Source organism: Molothrus ater, chromosome 2 (genome assembly GCF_012460135.2).
Source record: "Molothrus ater isolate BHLD 08-10-18 breed brown headed cowbird chromosome 2, BPBGC_Mater_1.1, whole genome shotgun sequence".
NCBI classification, from domain to species: domain Eukaryota; kingdom Metazoa; phylum Chordata; class Aves; order Passeriformes; family Icteridae; genus Molothrus; species Molothrus ater.
In genome coordinates this window covers 69,220,705-69,244,236 of record NC_050479.2, presented here as the reverse complement: position 1 = coordinate 69,244,236, position 23,532 = coordinate 69,220,705, and the positions used below count along the sequence as shown (strand labels likewise).

General features: G+C 41.5%; 1 protein-coding gene across 4 annotated transcripts in view; it reads left to right on the top strand.

Annotated features, from left to right (window-relative positions):
* MTUS2 (microtubule associated scaffold protein 2) overlaps positions 1-23,532 on the top strand; it is a 252,775-nt gene that overhangs the window by 184,427 nt on the left and 44,816 nt on the right. For all 4 annotated transcript variants that reach the window (XM_036404074.2, XM_036404071.2, XM_036404073.2 and 1 more), the window contains 3 exons: positions 5,915-6,076; positions 14,242-14,340; positions 19,412-19,620. In XM_036404074.2, the coding sequence (XP_036259967.1) occupies positions 5,915-6,076; positions 14,242-14,340; positions 19,412-19,620 (470 nt within the window). The remainder of the gene's footprint in view (positions 1-5,914; positions 6,077-14,241; positions 14,341-19,411; positions 19,621-23,532) is intronic.

Below are 23,532 nucleotides of genomic sequence, written 5' to 3'. Positions count from 1 at the left end.
AGCTGTGCTGGTGAGAAAGGGAAAGCCTGGAAGCCAGGCTAAGCCTAGTGTCCTGATCCCTAACCCTATCCTTCACACTGTAGCCATGGTTTTGTCTGCTCTAACCCTCTCAGGAAAAGCTGCTGTGATCAGCCTGGGTGGTGTAAGGATGAGACAGCCTATAATGCTTGTCCAGCTTTTGTTGAGCAGTGTAAATACAGTCTGATGGACCAAGTCTCAAATAAAGGCCATGTGTACAAGGGCATCCTGCTGGAAGTAGGGTTACCAGGGCTGCCCTGGCAGCTCAGCTGCCACCTGAGTGAGGAAAGCACAGCCTGAAGAGGTGATGCTTCCCTCTGTCCTGCCAGAAACACCACATCTCTTTTGCTTGCCTGGATCAGCTACAAGTGCAGAACACAGCCCTTGCAGAAGCAGTCAGGACAGCTGGAGGTGATGGAAGAGCCTGCCAGTATAGCTGTACAGAGCTGCTTTTGCAGCTTCTCCAGTGGTGGTCAACCTTGCAGGGTTCACACCCTTCAGGTGCCCAACAGCTTTCTGCACAGCCAGGTCCAGAGGCCCCAAACCATCTGACAGCAGGTGACACAGGAGAAAGGTGCTTGGCTTTAGGACTGGAGGGCACCAGGAGAGGGATGGACATGCAGCAATCTTTTACAGGTGTGTTAATGTACAAAAACCATGTCTAGTCACAGTTGTCATCAATCACCAATGATTAATTGGCACAAAGGGCACAAAACTCCCTTCCTATCAATGAGAGGGCTGCCTCAGAGGTGATCATTGGCCGTGCAGAGACCAAAAGCTGGCTAAAGCTGTGCTGACAGGCACTGCAGATTTGGCTCCTTATTTTGGTGGAAATTATTAACCTTTAAGATTAACCTGAATTCAGAATTCAAGTTTCATTTTTGAATGTAAAGACTTCTGAAAAATCAGCTTTATAAAGTGATATGATCAGACACAACAAAAGTATTTTACAGGGAATTATTGCTCAAACATCTTTGTCTGAGCCAAAAAAAAAAAAAAAAGCAGTAGGAAGAAAGACTTTGAGCTAAGTAAGTTAGGCTTAAGCATTGTGTGGACATCAATTCTTAAGCATCTGGTTGGAAAATAAACCTGTCATGAGCTGGTGCCTGATCTCTTGCGTATTTGGCCTGAGGAAATACCAGGCACTGTCTCTCTGCAAAGGCAGAAAACCCCAATTAGCCAGCTAGTAATTTTATGTACTATCAAAACATCTTAACAACATGGTTAGCCCTCAGGGCTAATGATCACACTGTACCTCTTGGTCCGTAGCTTTGTTTCAGCTTGAGCTACAGAGCTGAATGTTCAATTGTGTCTCTTGAAAATGACATTGTGTGAAATGAAAAGTCATATTAAAATATGCCATGCTGGACTTCAAAACAGCAACCCTTAAAGTAGTGAAATTAAAATCTTGCTTGACAGGTTGCATATCTGGTAATCATTCTATAAAATTTGCTTACCACTTCACAAGTAACAATCAGGAATAAAGAATGGGCATTAACTGAAGGATGGGCAGATGTCCAAAGTTAGTGAAAAGTGTATCTTGGAGGTTTTGGTTTTAAGCATCACCTGATTATTTTCAGCAGTTTAGGTACTTTTCTTATCAGATCATTCCCCATGGCAGTGACTTTAAATTTCACATTATGCTTGTACTTTTGCTTGAAAACTAGGGCACAAAAGTGCACCTAGTAAAACCCAGAGGAATAATACATCCCAGTGTTTTGCAGGTGAAAAAAGGTCATTCCAGCCTCATTCATCACCAGGTTTTTCTGCTCACTCTCTGTCTCTGCTGTTTCCTTGCTGTGTGAATTTGGAAAGTGGCTCAAATCCTTTTTTAAAACTTCTTCAGTTCTGTGACTGGGAAGTGATTTAGAATTGCTAACCTGTAGGCATCAAACAAGCTGCTTTTCTAGAGAGGATGCAAATTCTGCAGCAAAAGGAGACTTTATTGCCCTTGACTTCAGACAGGGAAATCTGTAGCTGTGGGGCTCCAGAACACAGCCCTTCCTATCATTGTCTCCTCTCAGATTAAGACCTGCCACACAACATGGTCTAATTAATTTCTCATCAAATCCAGAATTCTCCCCCTTCGTGTTCCTGCTAGTTTTACAGTTATAGGTATTAACATATAATATTTCTATCCTTTTTTTCTAAAATTTGTAAATAATTTCAGAAAAGGAGCACTTACAATAGGCACAGACTTGTAGTGATGCATACAAAAGGGTCTTCCTTTTCTGAGGGTGAGGAGCCCCTGAAATGAGCTGCAGACAGATGGTAAAAAGAGTGGTGACAGATACTGAGAAACAGTGGTTCAAAGACATCTAGGAGCCAGTGGGATTTTGGTCATGATTCTGATATTGGTCATGATTTGGTCATGATATTCTTCAAACATGCAGCCTACAATGTGTTCCCAGCCCTAATTTCTCCATGTCTACTGGCAAACAAGTGTAGAGGAAGAGTGGCTGCAGCTGGGACTTTCCAAAGTAACTGCAAGTCTTCAAAGGAATGTTCTTCTTTTCGATATTTTTTTTTTCTCAGAAGCAGAAGAGTAGGATTCCTTGGGGCTCATAGTAAGGAGATGATAAAAGTGAGGCTGAAGGCCTTCAGCCCCAGCAGATTGTTAATAGCCTGTTAAACACTCTACTGCAAAGTCAGCAGTGCTGCTTCTCATAGAGCACAGAATCTGCAAAAATGCAGGGCCTTTTATGTAGCACCCCAAACAACTCACCAGGTGCTTCAAAGGCAAGCAGAGCCTCCCCTGGTTTGGACAGAATGCCAAAGTAGAGGAGTAGGAGGGAAGCGATACAATACAGCAAAGGATGTGGTCACCTGGAAACTGTTCACCCACTGCACATCTGGTGTTTTTGTACAGGCTTTTACTGGAAAATAAGATGTGGTATCATGGAAAGGCAGATGCTACTGATTCACCTGCTGCAGATAATAGTGGGAGGCATTATTTCACGAGGGACTAACAGATGGACCATCTGATGAATAATCTTTCTGATTTTCCTATAAGTTGATTCCTTGAAATAAATGAAAGCCTTTATTTTCCTCCCATGAGAAATATGCATTCTCCTAGGTCCTTAATTTAATTTCTTCTTTGAATCCTGTTTGAGCTCTGGAATCTATGTGCAGCTGGGTGGAACTCACCTACCTCTGCTCCTGGGGAACCAGAGGCTGCCTTAGTGATATCCATGGAAGCAGCAAACATTTGCTTTTTGGGGCATATTATACACGCATGTGTTGTATCCCACTGTCTCTTTCCAGTCTCCATCTATGAGTGAAGAGCAAAGTGAGAGACAATGTCTCTTAAGAGAAACATTGACCTTATCTCAGCAAGTCCTGGGTGTCCTCGTATTGGTGCTGTGCCTTAGCTGGCTGCCAGGCACCCACCCTGCCGCTGTCTCACTGTCTCACCTCCTGTGCAGGACAGGAGAGAAAATAAGGTGAATAAGACCCCAGGTAGAGATAAACACATGGAGATCACTTACCAGCTGCTGTCACAGGCAAAAAAGAATTGACTTGGAAAAATTATTTAATATATTAACAATTGAAATAGAGTTGAAAGGTGTAAAACTTTTCAACCCCCGCTTTCCACACGGCTGCTTTACATTCTCAGCTTCACTTCTCCCTTCCCAATTCCTCTACCTCCTCCATCCCATATCCCCACTGAGCAGCGCAGTGGGAGGAGAATGGGTGTTGCACTCAGTCCATTACAGTTCCTCTCTGCCATTTCTTCCACCTCACACTTCTTCCTGCTCCTGCATGGGTCTTTACCCAGGGCTGCTGTCCCTCAGGATAAACCTGCTCTGGCATGGTTCTCATGTCCAGGCCCACAGCTTCTTCCAGGGCCCTGCTCCTGTGAGGGCTCTCCATGGATGCAGCTTCCTTTGGGCCATGTCCACCTGTGCCGGTGTGGAGTGTGAATATCTGCTCCATCAGGGTCCTCCCCACAAGCTGCAGGGAATTCCTCTGGAATTCCCCATGGTCTTCCCCAGGCTCTGTAGGGAGCATCTGCTCCCTCTGAGCCTCACACTTCTTCCCTCACTCCTCTCTGTAGGGCACTGAATGAATGTTGAAATTGAGAATAAAGGGTTTCCATTAAAGAACACTTGCACTCTATTTCTCTGCAGATAGTAAGAATAATTTACTCTTCAAGGTTAGTGCTTCTGCAATGGAAACTTATAAAAAATAGCTGAAGAAAGAAAAAGTATTTCTAAAAGTGGTGTTACCCAATCTGACAGGGTAAGCATATATATGAGACCACTTCAGGAATAGCTTCAGGGGTGTGGTGCAGACAGCCTGAGGTGGACACACATGCTGCAGCATCCCCCTGGCCACCTGGCAGAAGAGATGCCCTCGTGCACAGCTGCAGAGGAGATGGGGCTAGGTTGGGCCAGATTTTCTGCTGTTGTGACTTTATGGAAGTCAGCAGTGTTTTGTCACAGTTAATTCAGCACATAAACTTAAATGTTTGTTACACAGGTGAAAAATGCATGCAGTTTGGATATTCAACACCCACCTGATGTGCTGAGGGGTTGTTTGTTATGTGCAGAGATGTGTAAAGGTGACAAATGCTTCAGGTCTTTTTGTTCCTGTGTAGAGTACACTACACTGTTTTGAGTTTTTAGTGTGGCTTGGGAAAGGTCACATATGCTTGTAGAAGTCAATTTATAATGCAGATACACATTTATAATTAAGATGTATATGCAAGCAGCCTCAAAGACACAGCAAAACTTAAAGCTGTTTTTTCAGAGCCAAAAGGGATATTCTTCCTTTATCAGAAAGAGGATTTTCTTTTCCAACCTGCTTTTTATTCCTCTAGTAGATTTTCAGTAATAAAGGCAAAAATGAAATCTCTTCTCTACTTGCACACTTTCAAGAATCCTGCGTCCTAAAACTATTGGAGACCTGGATGAGCCAATTATTAAGATAATGCTATCATTTTCCTGCAGGCAGTACCTAACCAATATTGTATTGTATCTTTGTAAAACAATTGAAATAAAAATTATAGGCCTTTTTGACATCTTTTGCATTTCTTGCACCATCTCCACTAGTTTTTTCAAACAAAATGTTCATTCTTCTGCAAATGTTTAAGTCCAGATCTGCTGTAATCTTTTGCTCCTCTTAGGCCTTGTAGACAGATAGGTAAAAACAGCACTCCAACTCTGCCTTTCTCAAATGTTAAGAAAATATTGTTTTCCTTATGCCTACAAGGAATCTAGGATGTCATTATTCTGTAGATGGCAAATGCAGAAGGACACCAAACCCATTTAAAGTTTTGAAAGAGGTCAATTTAAGGTGGAAAACTTGGCAACCTAATATTTGTTATGAGAATATGACTGAAGTGGATGTGAGAGTTAAGGCTGACTTTTTTCTTTGTTCTTTATCTTATTATTCAAATGTCTGAGTGTGATCTGAGGGACTCTTTGTGGGAAATCTCCACCTGAGCAGGGGAATTTGAAAACTTTGCACCACTGTGCCCTACTATTCCCCTCTATTTTGAACATCAGCAGCTTCCAAGTGGTGGGATGAATGTGTGGTGTGGCTCCTCCAGCAGCTAGAAAGCCATAAACTCATCCACCCTTATATTTAGGAATTCCATGGTTTCTTTATGAGTGTTGTAGCCACATACCTTCACAGAGGCAGACAAAGAGGAGGTCTTAATTTCCTGTTGGAACCAGACTGTAACAGCTGCCAAGACCTAGCATTTAAGTTGTTGGGAACTCTTTATTTCTACTAAGGGTTTATACTGGAGAAAGTCCATGTCACTTAGCCCAAGCTGCAGGGAGAACATGTTGCTGTGGATTATAATTGCTGATAGAAGTTTGGTCTGTATGCTACAGTTCACATACATTTTTTATGGACTTATAATTAGCGCAATTCCGGTCTCCTGCAGGTTCCAGCTTTGGAAATGAAGAGCAGACCACCTCTAGGGCACCCGCACCTTCTAAGGATGCTCCCAAGGGGAGCAGCAAAAGCACGACGCAGGTATCGAGCAGCACAGCGACCCCACGCAGGAGCTTACTGCCAGCACCAAAAACAGCCACAGCACCCACTGGTAAGTGCTCCAAGCTTCAAACACCACCTGCCTTAGGCCAAGAAATGCAGAAACCTTGCTGTGATGCTGTTTTACTGCTTGCTTTTAATTAATTTTCATGCCATCCTGGGGCCCATTGCTGGTGTGCTGATTTGGACTCCATTTGCTGTAGACCCTTTTGAACGCAGTCAACAACACAGCTATAATCTCATTTTGTGAGTTATGTGTAAAATTGAAGGCATTTACTGTCCCTAACTACACATGCCAGAGATTTAGTGTATATGTTGTTGGTTCTCAACAAGAAGCTTTTTGAAAACATTGCATTGCTTTAGAGAGCAAAGCATTCCATCGAGCAGATAATTCATTGCTAGGTATGTTTGCAGTGATGAGGATATTGGCCTCTAGGTTTAAGTAATCTTTGGTTTTTTTTACTCAGAGAGGCAGAAGGAGGCAAGCAAACAAAGCAAAAAACTCCTAGTCTTGTTTCCAGATTGTTTCCTTGCCTAAACTCTCCTTCTGCTCAGTTCAGTTATGTCTCAAATGACCAGTTCCATCAAGTTCAGATTAGATCTGACAGTTTAGATTCCAAAATAAACAATTTTATCCAGGCTGGTTCTTACTCAACAGCGTTTCATCTCTATGTAAGTTCCATTGGGTTTGATAACACATTGCAAATGGAGCTGGGAAGGAAAAGTCAGTGCAAAATATGACACAAAGACTTTATGCCTTGCTAGTTCTTGTCCCCTGGTTTCAAGTCAGATTAACCTGTTGTAGTGGTTTGACCTTGGCTGACACTAGGTCCCAGGTCCCCACCAAACCAACTGGATGGAGGGAGATAAATACAATAAAAGACCCATGGGTCAAGGTAAGGATGAAGGGATAACTCAGCAATTACCATGTCATAAACTTGCCTGATTTATTCTGGAAGGAAACTAAACATGGAAGTAGGGTTACCTGCCTGTGTAATACAAACAGTCAGACACAGTTCCTGAACAGGGGCAGCTGGCAAGTTTAGGAAGTTGTTATTATACACAACAGACAGAAGCAAAAGAAACTATGATAGTCCAGTGTTCTGGTTTAATTTTTTATAAGCCAAGGTAGCAGCAATTCATAATTTTTAATTATTTTTTTTAAATTAAAAGAGTGTCATGGTCCCTCAAAATGCTAAGCATTTGATAGAGCAAAGGTTGAAATAAATCAAAGAAAATATGAAGGCAAGGTTTTTTTGGCAGTTCTAATCTTGCCTCTCTTGCAATAACATATGAACACTGGGTGTAGATCCCAATGTGATAGACATACCTACAGAATGTAAATTTTTCTGTTCAGGTATCCTTTGGACAGTGATTTCTATAGGCTTGATGTTGCGTATATATTTAGCATCTGACCAACCTCCTGTGCAAGACATTGCAGTTACTGAACTGAAGCGCTTAGAGCACTCCACAGTTACAGCTGAGGAGCACAGACACTATGTGTATTGCACACAGCATATTTTGTGAGAGAGAGGAGAAAAGTATTTCACAAAGAGGATGGCAGTAATTTAAATATAAATAATATTTCTGAAAGGGTGCGATATCAGGTAATGTAAAAATTGCCTTTGTATTTCAGAGATCCACATAATTTTATCTATGTATGAATAGTAAATTAATTCACAAATGAAAATATCTAGCTATATTAATGAATCAAACATAGCCACCAAAAATCACATGAAAGCTTTCACGTATTAGATGTTTCTTGAGAAGACCACATGAACTGTAAATTTTCCCTTAAAAGAATAAAAGACACAACTGCTCAAGAGCGATTGTATTCCTGATATTTCACTAAAAGTGCTTGTGAAATAAATTGGACTGTAGGGAATAAAAAAAATAATTAATGAAAATGGACTCCTTTAGCTGTGGAGCAGATGATGCTATGCTTCAGATGATCAAAAAAAAATTGTGGCATGGGACAATAGCAGTGGAAGATCGTTGTCATGCAAATTGTTTTGCAGGCATGAACTGATGGCCTTTCAACTGCTCTGTGAAAAGAGTGCACTTAATTAGGTTTTAGTGTATTGCACAGCCCTTTTTATATTTACATGTCTGTCAATTTATAGAACAGGGAAAAGAAAGCACATACTTGACTAAAAAAAGAGAGGTCTTTTAATTTCACTTAAATATATTAGCTACTTTGGGAAGTGCAGTGATAACCTAACTAACACTTACCATTTCTATATTGCTTCATATTTTGTTTAATGATAGGTGAAAGCAGCTCTCCATCAGAAACTTTGCAACTATAATCTAGCTCTGAAATTCATATAAGCTTCTTCTTCCCACAGATGTTGATTAAAATATACAGTACTTGAAGCATACATATATGAATTTTCTGGTTTAAATTTCCCTTAAAATGGGAGATTATCTGCAGAAGGCAATGTTCAGAGACTCAGTTCTGTCCACCAGGCTGGATCTGCCACCCAGCTGTCTATGAAATCAGAGAGCTGTTAGATTTTATTTTTTCTATTCCCTGTTGCGGATTTTGAGGGGTGTGTATTATGGGATTCCTATTTCTACTTGGTTATTATTTAATGACTGTTGTCGTGCATAAGAAATATCCTAATTTGAGTGCAATGACAGTGGCAATAAAAAATTAATTTGAGCAGCTTGTTCCTACTTGCCCCCCTAAATTAAAGACAATCAAAGCATTGTTCAAAAAATTCACCCGGTCAATTCCTGTGCTTCTACAAGTATCAGTAAATCATATATAACAGGACAGGCTGTTAAATGCAATCAGTCAAGATGAAAAATAGGAGGCCAGTGTTATCTCAGCTCTCACCAGCAATCTTATAGTGTAAAATGTGCTTTTTTTGATCAGATTCTGCAAAATCCAGACAGCACAACGTCAGCAGGAGGGAGAGGGATGAGCTGAGGTCACCTGAGGGGGGAAGGGTGAGCACCAGCACTCTTGCAGGGATGAAGGGAGAAGAGTCTGCTGCTGCTTTGTTCCCCCTTGCAAACACTTTCCCTTCCAAGCTGAATAGCAGTGTGCAGTGGGTTACATTCATATTGCTCCTGTACTGAACACTGGGATATGCAGCTCTACCTTGCAGGTAAAAGTGGGAGTTCATCTGCGAGTTTTCCTACCTTTCTTCTGGGAACCACTCTGAAACATGCCATAGCACAACTGTGTGAGGAAGTGTCTTGGTTTGAAATTTCAACCTCAAACAGGAGAACACAATAAAATGCCGTAGGATCCATGCAAAATGGCAGAAAGAGGAGTATTTGTTTTAACTCTTCAACTAATGTTGTATGTTCTGAATTACCCTGAGACTTTCTATTCAGTCCAAAGAATGATTTGTTTTACTAGGTGTATCTTTTCCTTTATTTTTTCAAACACCAGCTAAAGAGACTTTATTGTTTTAATACAAGAACCGTTTTCAGACAAGACAATTAAATAGTTATTGTCCTTTTTTTCTTATCAAATTAACTTCAAATTTGAAACAAAGGGAAAAGCACGAGCATTAGCAGTTTCTACTTCAAGAAATACACAGCGTTTCTTCCACATCTGCTTCTTTATTCAGTCATTCAGTGTCTCATAGATCACAGGAAGTAGAGAGTCTCTAGAGAGAATTAGACTGCTCTCATTCTACAGAAATCCATCATATTTCCAGCTTTGCTCATTTTGTCTCAAACAATGCATGCAGGGATGTGTCATTACTCACCAAGGACATGACTAGTCGTGGGTATCAGGGGGAAAGGCAGAAGAAAGCTCAAAGGGGCTCCCTGTGTCTGTGACTGACTGAAGATATTTCCGTGGGTTTGGTTTTTTTTTTTTTTAACTTGCAAACTGCATTAGTTAACTTATAAAATACTCCTGAGAACAGTTGGAATCCTTCTGAATGCAGTTACTCCCATTGAATAGTTAATGATGTCTACAGCATGTTAGGATTTGTTTTGGAAGAAATACTCAATGTACAATTTGTTAACTTGCTTTCAGTCTGAAGTATAAAAGCAAATTGAAGCCTATCCCAGTATAGTAGCTTTTGAAGACTCAAAAACGTACAGGCAAATATAAGTGCTGATTCTGCAGTGCTTGAGGAGATGTCTTGGATAAGGTGTATTTTGCTCTGGTTCCTAGGCTAGCATTCAGCACTGCTGGAGGAATGGAGAAGTGGCTTTGTTTATCTGCTATTTTTTAAGTGATTTCTGGAACGTTTTGCCTCGTGTTTCTAATTATTTTGCATTTGCTCCTTCTATTTCGTTTGGAGCAGGCTGTGTATATTAATTAGGAAATGTAAATACCTTTACAGAACTCTGTGTTTTAGAGGCCTTTTTCAAGAGAAAATGTTGTAAGCACACTAGCAGAGAAGACAAACAAATATTTATGCTCATTGTTCTCTTTTGGCCTGAAATATCCCTTTCTTTACACAAGTATACCTTTTAAAAGAGGGGAAATGTTGAGAGATTTCTAACCTTAAATGGAATGTAGATTCACATAAAAATTCGTACTTTGTGGCTTTGATTACTGGCTACCAGAAACAAAACTTCTCATTGCATGAGCTCTGTCAGTGGTAGGAGGTGGCAGAGCCTTGGAAAGTGTTCCAGAAAGCCTGGAAGTTAGTGGTAGTTCCTGAGATATTGCTAGGAATCTCAGTGCTAAAAGCCCTGATTATGCAGGAATAAGGCTAATGCACAGGCATTTAACACAGAGCTAATTGGAATTCCATATTTCCAGTCTGTGGGCAATAACATTAAGAGTTTGAATACATTTTGTTCCAGATCAGATTTAATATACATTATAAAAGACGAATTTAGAAGAAAATCATAACACCTCTTGACATTTCAAAATATATATGACAGAATATGATTTGAGGTTTTACATGTGTTCAGGCCTGTAATAAGAACTGAATAATGTTTGTCTTGTTTCCTGAGTTACCCTGGAGCATCAGACCTTTTTTTGTGCATTTTAGTCTTTGAATTACTTTTCATACACTTCCAGCTAGAAAAGATCAAACTTTATAACCTCCTGCTGCACCATACTCGGTGGTACTGCACATTATGCTAATTACTACACCAGTGCTCTCCCTCAGATATTTTAAACTTGAAATTCTATATTTCTGTGAAATGACAAAATCTGGGCCCAAACACTTGTAATCTAAAGATTTATTTTCCCTGCAGGAAATCAACATGTTTTCTGAGTGTTTCTCTTTGAACCAACTAACAGCTGTTGTTTCAAAAGACAAGAACAAGCCCCATTTTTAGAAAAGCATTCAGCTCAAGCTCTTATATGAGGTCTGATGCCAGGGATGGCTCTTCCCCTAAAATTTCCCTGTGGGTGATGAGCTTACCAAAACGATAACAGTTTGTTCCCGCAGACAGTCCTTCCTTTTGCCTGCTGTGTGCTTTCTAAATCCCTCTCCTCTAAGGAAGGCCACAGAGAGGCCACCAGAGCCTTCCTACTTATGAAGGAGAAGTTGAATAATAGCTAGCTCCATGTGTCCCTGTCCCCTTCCCAGCCAGGCTGTGCTGGGCACTGGCTCTTCCCTTGCGGCACAACCCCTCCTCCCTTGCCCGCTTGCTGCACCGCTGCCCCACCAGACCTCAAGAGCTCTCCCAGTCTTTTAAACTGAACAAGGGCACTGATCTTCCTTGTTATTAGTCCTACTTATCTTTCCTTGCCCAGATATGTGTTTGCACCTTCTTCCTGCTGGTCTTCCACTTTGTGGAGCCAACGTCCCCCATGCAGCTGTGCCTACCAGGCAGCACCCGTACACAGCTCCCACTGCTCTGCACAGACCCTGCCCTGCCCTCTGCAAATTCCTGGGCTTCTTCGCTCCATTTTTTTTCAACCAAGCTCTAATTGGGCAATTGATTCTTGTTTTGTGCTTAAGGTCAAGGAACTGAGTGAATTCCCCAGGTGTTCCTCATGGAAAATGTCTCAAAACCAAAAGCAGTTAATTATTTACATGCCTAAAGAAAGCATAAGGAAAGCACACACTTTTCTCTACTGTTGTCTGTGTTTGGCATCTGGCATAGCAAAATTTATGGAGAAGCTCTGTATATGGCCCATTTGTACATTATATTTTTATTTTGAATGCCCCAGAAAAGCCAAAGCCTTATTACCTGATGCTTGAATGTATAACTATATAAACTATGTCTTATAAAACAAGCCCTGGTTTTGTCTCACAGCTGCTATCTCAGGTTGGTTCTTAGTAATGAAAAGGGCACCTTTTCTGTCCTACTCTGTAGTAAAGTACAGTGTAATAGGGGGCGGGCACAGGCAATTTCTATCTTCCGTCACCTCACTGTGAAAAGTATTAATCACAAATGAGAATCTTAGCCTCAACATGTTGTATTTATGAACAGCAGAGAAAATGGAGATGGACAAAAGTAAAGGCATGAGCAAGTGTTCAGTCTTTACAAGCCCCTGACAGCTGATGGTGTGATTTGCCTATGAACAGTGGAAGAGAGTCAAAGAGGGTTTTAGAACTTGTCCCATCCTTTCCTCCCACAAACAGTTGGACGTGCAGGTGCATGTGCTCTTTCCAGAAGCACTCTGCAAGCAAATGCTGAGAGACAGTGCTAGGAATTATGCAGCTCAGCTTCTGGTGCGTGGCAAATGCTGTGTCTGCAGCTCTCTGCATGCAAGTACTGATGCAGGCAGAAGTGGAAGGGTGAAAGATGCATCAGAAATAAACCTGTATATACTGCAGCTGTAACTAGGTGTGGCTTTGGAGGGAGCAGAAAACTAGTGAGGCAGTAAGTGTCCCTCAAGATTATGATCCTCATATCAAATTATAATTTTTCTCTGCTGTTGAAAGAGCCAGGTCACATTTGTATTAAGCAAAATAGAAGATAGTGTTAGCTTTTGGACTGCCACTGTCATTAGGCACCACCAAGAAAATCTGATTTTTTTTCCTGCTTCAGATACTTCAGATTCTGTGGGACATTTTCCTATAAGATATCTGTGAACATACTCATAAAAGAGGCGAAAGTCAATAAGGCAAACTTTGTTTTCCCTCTATAGCAAGTGATTTGCCTTAAATCTCTGTTTTTCCTGTGTATCCAGGTGCTGTGACACAGCTCTTCAGGCTAAAATGCAACCCTCAACAAACTCTAATAGTTAAAAAAAGGAAAGCAAACAGGAAACAACATTATTGTCCCAGGGTTTGCTTTTTATTGCTCTTTTTCCTTACATCTTTGATGAAAAATTTCTGCTTGAGATCCTGTGACTGTCATACCATGGTCAAAGGAGCAGGGCAGGACCTCATGTTACTGCACTCAGCATGGTCCCCACAGCTATTTTGATGGGAGCTGTGGGTGGGCAGGAGGAGCTGAGCTTGGGTGGCCACTCTGGCCTTCAGAGGAAGTCGTGTCTCCCTGGTGCAGAGGCAGTCTCTGACTGCAGGACTCTCATGGCTGGCAGACCATCCCGAGGCCCTGAGCAGAGAGCTCCACTGGTGGGACAGATAATAACAGACATGGAGTTGCCTCTCTCAGAAATATTCCATGCCCTGGTTCATCCCACACTGGCACAGTGTCTTGTAGGTTTGTGCCCTGAATGTGCTTGCCCAGCTCTGTCCCTGCCTGACTTACTGCACAGGCAGAGACCCACACTTGTGTCCAGGCAGCCACATCCAGCACAGCTCTGGCACATCCTGCCTGCTTCTGGTTCTGGCCTCTCTCTTCACTACATGAGACCACCTTGGAAAGCTGGTCTCCAGAAAAGGCAGCTTCCTTACCTGTGGAAAAGGTGACAGGGCAGGGACCTGCAGGTAATTTCAGTCAGCTTTGCACAGTCCTATTCCGCTCCTCCTGCAGCCCAGAATGAGGTTGCACAGCAAGGTGAAAAGACAGAACACAGCACTCAGAACAGATAGGATGGGTTACCTGTGTAACTATTTGTGCCTTAATGGCATTTGTGATGGTACAGATGACTGGAAAGCCAAGGTAGTGTGCAAGGCCTTCTGTCCTTCTTCAGTGCTGTGCATGTCAGCTCAGCTGCATGTACACAGTTGTGGTTGCAGACATGTCAGGTTGGCATCCAACCCAGAAGCACTGTGTAGCATCATTCTGTGCAGAGCCCAGGACATGTATTGGTGAAATACATTTTGCCATTTTGATGTGTATCTTAGTGACACAGTTCTGCACAGTTACGAACAGAATTATAAACCAGGTGTCTTTCTACCTTTGATTTTTTTTTTCCTAAAACAGGTGTGAAGAAAGAAGTGCAAAAAGATCAGGATGCTAGCAGACCAGCTGTCTCATCCCCTAAGAAATCAGCAGTAACAGCCACAAAACTCCATTCACCAGGTATTTATGAACCTGAAAGCAGTGTTTCAGGGAAGATTTAAACCTGTTGACTTTGCATCTCTTGTTAACACACTCAAATCTGAGACCTACTATTGTTAAGTGAGGATTGATTGTGTCCAAGGTTCATTAAGCTGGCTACAGCAGGCTTTATCATACCAATGCATGAGCTGAATAGACTTTTGTTCTCTTTGTTATAACCATGCAATCATCTCTCTTTCAAAGCAAAGAGTTGTTGCTATTACATGTTTAAGGGCAGATGAATTTATTTTTATCATTACAATTTTCTTACATAAGAAGAGGACAGATACATATAGCAAAATAAAAGACACCTTGGAGAATTGCCTGGAGTGATAATGTTTGGCTCAGAATCTACTCTTACTTCTATGCAGAGGCACTAAATTTCCTGGGGTATTTCTGTGCATAACTGGAAAAGGGACTATCTATAGAAAAAGCCTCCAAAGTGCTATTGGGACATTAGCAACTTATACCTCAATACTGGGCACAAACACATGGTTTTAACATTTCTGAAGAATACCTTTCTTTATTTACTAAACCAAAGAGAACTTGTTTCTATTTATGTCTACTGAGTGTACATTCATAAATGGATAAGGTGCCTAAAGACTTTTGTGAGGCTGGCCTTTGCTTGATCTAAATGCTTCTGAAATGAGTGTGCGTGGTCCCACTGATATAATTGTGCTTGCAGTTTATCTTCTGTTATCTCATTTTTAAGACTCTGCTTGAATACTTAAAATGTCATCTCTATAGCTATGTGATACTTAAGTTATAACTGTGAGGGATAGAACCCCATGTTGCTTCATTTGGTGGCAGAATATAAATCATGTAGAAGAGCTCTCCAGCTCCTATAACTTGCACCAAGAGTTTCTCCATTATTATTAAATTCAATCTCTATTCTTCTTCTTCTCAACCAACAAAATCAATAAAATGGCAGGTTAAATTTAATCTTCCCGGGCACCAACAGGACACAAAATTCTTCTCCTTACAAAGATACTAGAATAAAAAGATGAACTTAATGCTGTCCTCTGAGTCATATAATTTACAGGCTATTTTGCACCTGGTGAGATCACAGAGAGATCCAAAGAATTTGTTGCAGAGAGTGCCAGACCAGAAGCTTGCCGGTGTTTATAGCGGTGGGAGTCCAGTTTAAGCATCAGCACTGATTGTGGCTGTAGCAGCATGTTACAGCTCAGCTGATTTGCTTCCACTAGGATTACAAAGCAAAATGGAACACTGGAATATTTGTACAGTGTATTTGTATTGTCTTAAGGAGGTCTGCCTCTCCATGGGTGACTTAATAATTTTCAAGGCCTAAAGTTTTGGCATATCCAATTCATGAGGCCTCAAAGGTTTCTTCATTCTCATGAGAGGGTGAGTAACTGACCTCCATCCATAAGACTGATTAAAAACTTGTTCCACTTGCTTGTCTGCAATTAAGCCAATGTAAATTCCTTGATCACTCTAAGGATCAAGTAGGAAAATAAACCTCATCTTCATTTATTTTTTTAGAGTAGCCTTTGGCATTCTTTGAAATAAGTTCAGCAATAACAAAGCAATAATGACAATTTTTTCACCTACTTAACAATTTCAAAAAATACTCAAAGCAGCCTTTGAAGAGGACATGCAGTGTAGCTGATGCTAAGGGGCATTCACAGACTTTCCTCCATCAGAATCACAAGCTCCTGCATCTTTTACACTTTTTGATGGGAGAGAAGGTGTTTCACAGGTAATTTCACCACAGCTACATCTGGCCATGAAACAGGTTCCAAAATTTCTGAGTGCTGTTACTGGCCTTCTCACATTCAGTCCCTTTTAATCAATGCTGGTTTTTGACTGTTGGACACAATTTTTTTGAGCTTTGACTCTGAAGACTTGCAAGGGAGTTTTGAGATGCAGAGTCTTGCAGGGACCTCAGTTTTATCCTTTGATACAATGCTCTTCCTGAGATCTGTGTATAGGAACAGGTGTCCATAGATGCAAGGGCTCTCCTTCCACTCCATTTTAGAATGGAGCCAACTGCTTCTGGCATCTGTCACTCTACAGAATGCTTGATAACAATTGTCTCTAAGTAATTTGCTCACTTTCCTTACCAAAATGTTGGAAATTGGACAGTTAAAAGGCGAATAAATTGCATTCCTCATCTAAATCCTCATGGACAGTGTTAATTATGGGTATATACTTGTTATGTCTCCCTAGTTCAAACACTCACATAGATAAAAAAGACTTGGGAGTTTTGAAGAGGATCAAAGAGGTACAGTGATTTCAGCACACACTGGGTCTGCCCCTCTGGTCCCACCATCAGCAAAAAGGACATTGAGGATAAGGGCCAGCATCATTAATATGTACCCTGTTTTGTGCAGAGCAAGAGAAGAGAGACATCAATGGCAGAATAAGCTTAGTAAGCTGCCTTTCAGACCCAAATGAACCGAGAAATTCAGATTTATCCCTGAGGAGAATAGCACCATTTAATTTACAAGGACAGCTTATAATACTGACAAGGACAACACAGAGATGTGCACTTCAAATCTTCCAGTGAACAGGAAGGCTAGAAAGATGTAAGACTAAGCACCCTGACAGATTTCTGTTTTAATTAAGGACTGAACTGATTTCAAGGGCTTTCCCCTACACTTCTTCCTAAGCCTTCTGTTGTAACATCACTGTCTTGCTTAAACAACCCAAGATTTTTATACTAAAAAGACAGATATTTATGGCTCTTGCTTTTATGAGGTTCTTATTTTGTGGTATTACCTACTGCACAGCTAAGAGGTATGAATGGAAGAGTCTGTATTTTCTTATAATTGCACAAAAAAGTTGACAGGCTTTAAGTGACATAAAAATGGATAAAGGGCAATAGCTATGCTGCTTGAACTCTCCTAATGACAAAAACGCATTGTGCTGTTAATTTGGGTCTTCCAACAACATGGCATTAGTCTTGACACTGCTCAACATGTTATTCTTTGTCACAAGGGCAGGTCATGGACACACATTGTTTCAAAGGGGTTTTTGCACTCGTGGCTCTTTGCAGTTGCACCACGAGATGCTTGGAGACATGAGGCAGCATCTCTGCTGGAGCTGGCACCCTGTAAGCTTAGCCTGGAGCCAGGATGTAGCTGAGCAAGATAGAAGATATGCTCCCAGTGGCTCCACACAAGCTGGGAATCTGAAAAAGTAGGAATGCACTCCTGGGGTATTGCTCTGGGGAAGCCATTCTGTTCCCCTGGGTGGTCTTGTAAAACTGCCCTTAGGATCTATTTGCATGCCCAGACCACAGCCTTGAAGATCTAAAAAGCATATCTGACAAAATTACCTCTGGAATTTGTAATGCTCTACTTTACAAATTGGCTCAGATTCATACCATCAGAGGCATCTCTGTGGAAGGATTCTTTGGCTTTTTAGGAAATACAGGTAGTATTCATGGCAGAAGACTGTCTCCTATTGCACTGATTGCTGGAGGCTGGTTGTAGGCATGGTTTCTGTATTGTTTTCAGGAACTGGATACTACAAGACTATAAAACTACAAACTGTCCCCTTTTATCATATTCTTGCACAAACAACCTTTTCTACTAACACAGAAATGTTCCAGACCCATATCCACCGTCTCTAGTAACACATGGGACAAAGGTGTCCGACTCGTATTTTCTCCCTCTTTCTTACTGACTTTAGCTTCTAGGGTAAAAGTGGTGGATAATGGGAGGGTCTGTTGAGGACTGGAGGTTCCTGGCCAGTATTCAGGAATAAGCTAAAGACCATCAACTGACAGGTAGCAAAAGGGTAGCAAGAAATACTGAGGGTAGCAAAAATAGTCACAAAGCTGTGCAAAGGTGATGCCCAGCTGGCCATAAACATTTGCAGAGGAGAGTCCTTAGAAAGCAAAGAAGGTAAAGACAGAACAGATTTTCCAAGCAGTGGCTTGAGCAGCCTGATACCAGCACAACACTGCCCCTTCTTGCTTCATCCTCATAACTGGGTATATCCACAGAAATGGATAGTTGACTCAAGCAGGATGTGAACTTAGGAAAAAAAGTCCCACTTTCCTGAAGTGGCTTATCATGAGTAGGCTTCAGTTCTGGTGCCATTGATAGAAATATGATACTATACCCTAAACACAAGCTACACTAGTGCTTTCATGTCTTTGTGCAACATCAGGCTTGCTTCCAGCCAACCTGGAGCACCTCAGAGAAGCCAGAGTCTGTCTGGGCCTATTTCTGCAGGCAAACCATGTAGTGATTCTGGTGTGATCAATGATGCCGAGAGAGCAGCCATGCCGAGCCAGTGATGTAACTCTTGTGCGTTGTGTGGCACTTGGTGGCACTTCAGTACGTATCTGCTAAATGCTGCAGTTTTGGACACGTTGTAAAGCTGAGAGCAAGGGGAACTCTCAAGGTAGACTGCAGTATTGTAGATAAAAAGTAATAGTGATATCCCAGTAGCAAGCAATCCATGCTATGTTTGCATTCAGGGAGGGACAACTCCAGCCCCACGTTGTCCTGTGTAGCGGCAAAATGAAATCTGCAAAGGCAAAGGAAAACTGGCACCTCTGTCGAGTCACCAGGCTGGGGGTTCATGTGAGCAAAGAAACCATGTGTAGAGTAGAAATGTCACCTAGCTGTTTTCCACATCATCAATAAGAGGAATCCTGACCTGGAAGTGCCCATTTCTCTCACTGCCATTCAAGAGAGATGCAGAGCTCTGTTTCTTGTAGATGTCTAGCAGAGGTGAGGTGCTTCCTTCCTCCAACAACCTCAGTTCTCAATGATACGCTCTTAGGACAGCTCTCCTCAACTTGTAGAAGACTTTCAGGCTCAGAGCCTGAGATGACTAGATGACTATTAAAAAGCTTTGAGCTTTGGCCCCTAAAGAAACATGAAACATAAGAAACATGAAATATATTTCACTTTTTTTTTTTTTTTTAAAGACTGGAAGTTCTGTGTGAGTGCTACAGACCTTTTTTCTTTTGTAGAGACTAGTCCCAGAGGCCATAGAAACACATAAAGGTCATGTCTGTACATGTAAACTATGTGATCTGAATGGTCTTTTCTTCCCCCCTCCTTTGTAGGACATTCCAAGCAAAGGCCAACCACCCCAAAGAATGGATTCTCCCCCAAACCAGGAGAGGGGCGAGACACTGAAAAGCAGTTTGTTCAGAAACTGAAGGAAAAGTGTGATGAGCAGTCCCGGCAATTAATCAATATCCAAGATGAGCTTAAAAGGGCCAGCTGTGGCTTTGATGTCTTTGCTATAACAACACAGTACTTTTTCAGGCAGGTAAGTGCAAAGGGTGCTTCTTACCAATGTGAAGATTCTTCGCCTTTACACCTGTCACTTGCCCAAATTTATTCCATGGTCACTGAAAATTTATTCTTGGGATCAAAGGATGTAATTATTTACAATTATTATTATGAGAAGGGAATTCAAATTTTATAGAATTATATAAAGGAAAACTGCAATGACAAAGGAAATCTGGCACCTCTGTTAAGTCACTAAGCTTTGGGATTGGGTGGCCAAAGAAATTGTGTGTAAAGTGTAGATGTCATCCAATCTGATAAGTTGAATAATTTGATGCCATATATTTGTAAAAAAGGGTGTAGGAGCTTGAAAAAGGAAGAATTTTGAATGAAGCATTTGTTACAAGCAGGGGTTTTAGGAGTAAAGGAGATGCAGAAACTTAGAAGGCCCAGTCTCTGATTGCTAGAGCTGGAATGGAAAGTGTAACTGAGATATTAATACTTGTGAGCAACCAAAGCTGTTAGATGAAGGAAGCAATTTGATTTCCCACAATAATTATCCACTCTTCCTGTTCACCATGAATCGGGCAGGGTGTCCCTGTCACAGGGTTGGCAGTTCCTGAAGATGTTAGGATAACATTATCTCAGCATGCAGAAGATTACACTCAGCAGGTATAGAGAACATAAAGAAAATGTTGCTGGTAAATAGAGAACCTTATTTATTCACTCAAGTCAAAATGAATACATTTTAAGACAACCAAAATAACCATGAAAGACTTGAAGGTATTGCTTGTTTCAAAAGCTGTTTAGTGATCTAGGAAATGTAGCTGGGTTCTGAGGTCGTTCACACCATGCCCATGTATTTTATGACATCCCAGGTTAAGCTGGTGTCCTGGCTACCTTGTAAAACAGGCAGACAATCACCAGCAGTAGGACCCAAGGCTTGGATAATACCCTTAATGGCCTGTTTGTCTACTTTTGGAAAAGACAAGAATAAATTTTCTGTGTTACATGGGAGAAAGCAAGGAAACAAAACCTAAATTAAGTCAGTCTTTAAAATTCTGAAATACTAGTTTTGAGGGTTTTTATATTAGTGGGAAAGGTTGCCTTTGAAGAAATAACCACGGTTCACACTTTTCCCTAAGTAGGAGCTGATCTTGCCAGAGAAGATTCACTGAACTGAAAAAACAAGGAGTTTTAAAATGTCCTAAATATTTTAAATACCTTCCCAGGAGATCTCCCCTCCCTATTTTTCTTTAGACTTGACATTTCTGTATTTCAGGACTTGTTAGGTATTTCTAAACACTTTTGGGTGGATTTAGGCTTTTGTTGTGTTTTTGGGGGGAGTTTTATTTGTTGGATTTTTTTTAGTTTGGTGGTGTTTTGTCAGGTTTTTTGTTGTTGTTGTTATTGTTGTTTTGTTTGTGGTTTTTCTGAGCTGGCTGTGGAGTATCCTTCTTTAAATCAGAGGGAAATAAAAAAGGGCAGAGCACTGTCAGCTCAGCTTTGTTTGTCCATTGTCCACTGGGGAGAGATTTTTCATCACATGCCTCATTCACAATTTGCTGAAGGAACTCTCATATCTCCTTCATCTCCTCTGGATATGTTTTAAATGAGAACAGCTGCTGGAGCTGAGCTTTGAGATGACTGTTCTGCTGCTGGTGCATATTGGATCTGTCCTGAAAATGCCTCCTAAGTTGAACAACTCAGGTGTCTTTATTTAACAGCATCTCACAAAGTCTGACCAAGCACAGCTGCACCTCACATTCCCAGCTCCTCTGTATTTCTCAGGCCAGCTGGGGATTTCAGTAATGCTCCTCTGAGTGCCTGGAGGTGAAAAATAATACACCTGTAGAATTTAAGCACCTTCAGGTTTGGGCAGGATTAGGTAGATTTGTTCCAGATCCATGCAGATGTGGTACCTCCTTTAGGAGGTATGGCTGCTTTAGGCTCCATTTTTAGTGCATGCAGGCAGGTGATCACTTCATGAAGACTATTTAAAGCACAAAAGACCTGAATTTCTGCTTGAGTCACTCACCTGTCTCGTCTGAGACTTCCAGGGAGCAGTAAGGCTGCTTCACTCTTAAATTTGATGCTAAAGCTGGGAGCCTACACACAGTGGGACAATCTGGGACTACTCAAGCAGTTGTGTAACTGGGCACTCATTTGTCTTGCAACATAGACACAGGCTTCCAAGTTTTTGAGTGTCATTCAAAAATACAATCTGTAGACATTTTCTGAAGTGGCATTATTGTCTGAAAGCTTGAGCAAAATTGAGTTGGCTGTCTTTGGGTTAGGGCAGCATGGGAAAAAATAAACCAACTTTTCACATGATAAAAATAATAACAGTTGGGTGTATCTGTTGCTGAGAACCCTGCAGACAAAATTATTGAGGTCTGAGTGTAACTGCAGTTTGGCAAAGGAAAAACATTCTTTTGATAAAAAGGTGCAGCCTTATTCCCAAGAAGTTTGGGGTTGATTTGTCCAGCTAGCAGTTCCACTCTTGTGTCTCCTATTTGATACTGGGGAGCCACTTCTGGATTGATAGTAGTTTGTGTCCAATGTCTCTCTCTCCTTACATGACAGCAAAATAATGTTCAAAACATAGATTTTTCTCAGATTTGGACCTAAATTCTGTTGTAAAATATGCTCCTAGGCAGTGAGGACAGGACTGAGTCTTATAAACAGCCTAAGGACCAGTGTAGGTGGTAAGTAGGTGCAAGTAGGCCCATGTCTGTGGCTCTCTTGTTTTGCTCACACTGTTTCTCTTCTCTTTCCAAAGCTGATGAAAGCACCAAGGCAAGTGGTCCAACAGACATGTTTAGCTGTGTAGAAAGAGAGTGTTGTATGTAATAAAGAGTGTTGGACCACACCACCAGTTTCTCTGAGTGCTTTAAGATTACATAAATTATATTTTCTTATCATTTTTTGGATTTGTTTTTTGACTGTTTCAGACCACTGCTGAATGGTATCCTGGAATCATCTCTCTTCCTCAGCTGAAAACGCTCTTAATTGGCAAGATTCTTTTAATTGGCATCTAGAAGAGCACAACATGTAGCAGTATTTAATGCAGACCCATTAAATGCCACTTAAAACAATTTTCTATCCTCAGGAAAAGCCTGGCAATCAAAGCAGGTGATACTGAGGCAATAGATGTAAAAGATATTAAAGCAGTGGTTCTGACATAAGCATGAAAAGTAATGATTGCAGTGCCTGTGCAGAGCATGGCTTTTAATTATTATTTAATTAGCAGATGTGTTAGCTTAAGACCCTCGTATATGCACATGACTCTTGTTGACTTTTGGAACTGCTTCAAATTGATTCTGAAGAGGAGCAGATTAAATTTGTCCTTAAGGTTGTCAGATGTTCCTCTTGCCATACAGCCCTTGTGCTGTGCTGGTATGGCAGAGTGAACAACTGGCTGGCAGGAGCTGGAATGATACCAGGAAGACTTTTTAGAGCAGATATTTCCAGAGCCCTGGTGTGGATCATTCCTGACCTGCTATAGCTTGCTGACCCAGTGATAGTGGCAGTCCTGGCCCAGTGTCAGCCCTGTTCAGAGAAGTGCCCGGCAGCGATCTCTCTTGGAAGTGGTAACAGTGCCATCTAAAGGGGAGTAACCCAAAGTGACAAATCCAGGAGAGAAAATATTTCTGGACAAAAAAAAGGGAGGGGAAAAATCCATTTTCCTATCTCTACTACAGCACAGAAGTGTTTGTGTTGAAGGCTGTTGTGGCCAAACTGCACCGAGGTCCTGGAAACTGGGCTAATGGATCTCTGCAATCCAGCCAGCCCCAGCAGGCAGAAAGTGCAGTCCTAGGTCTGCCTCTGAAATTTCAGAGCAGGACTCTAGAGCTCCAGGACATGAGGAGAAGGGACCCTTTCTGGGCTGCAGACCTCAAGGGTGGGAGCAGGTGAGGGAAAGGGTTATGCTGGGGTAGTCTGTCCTGTA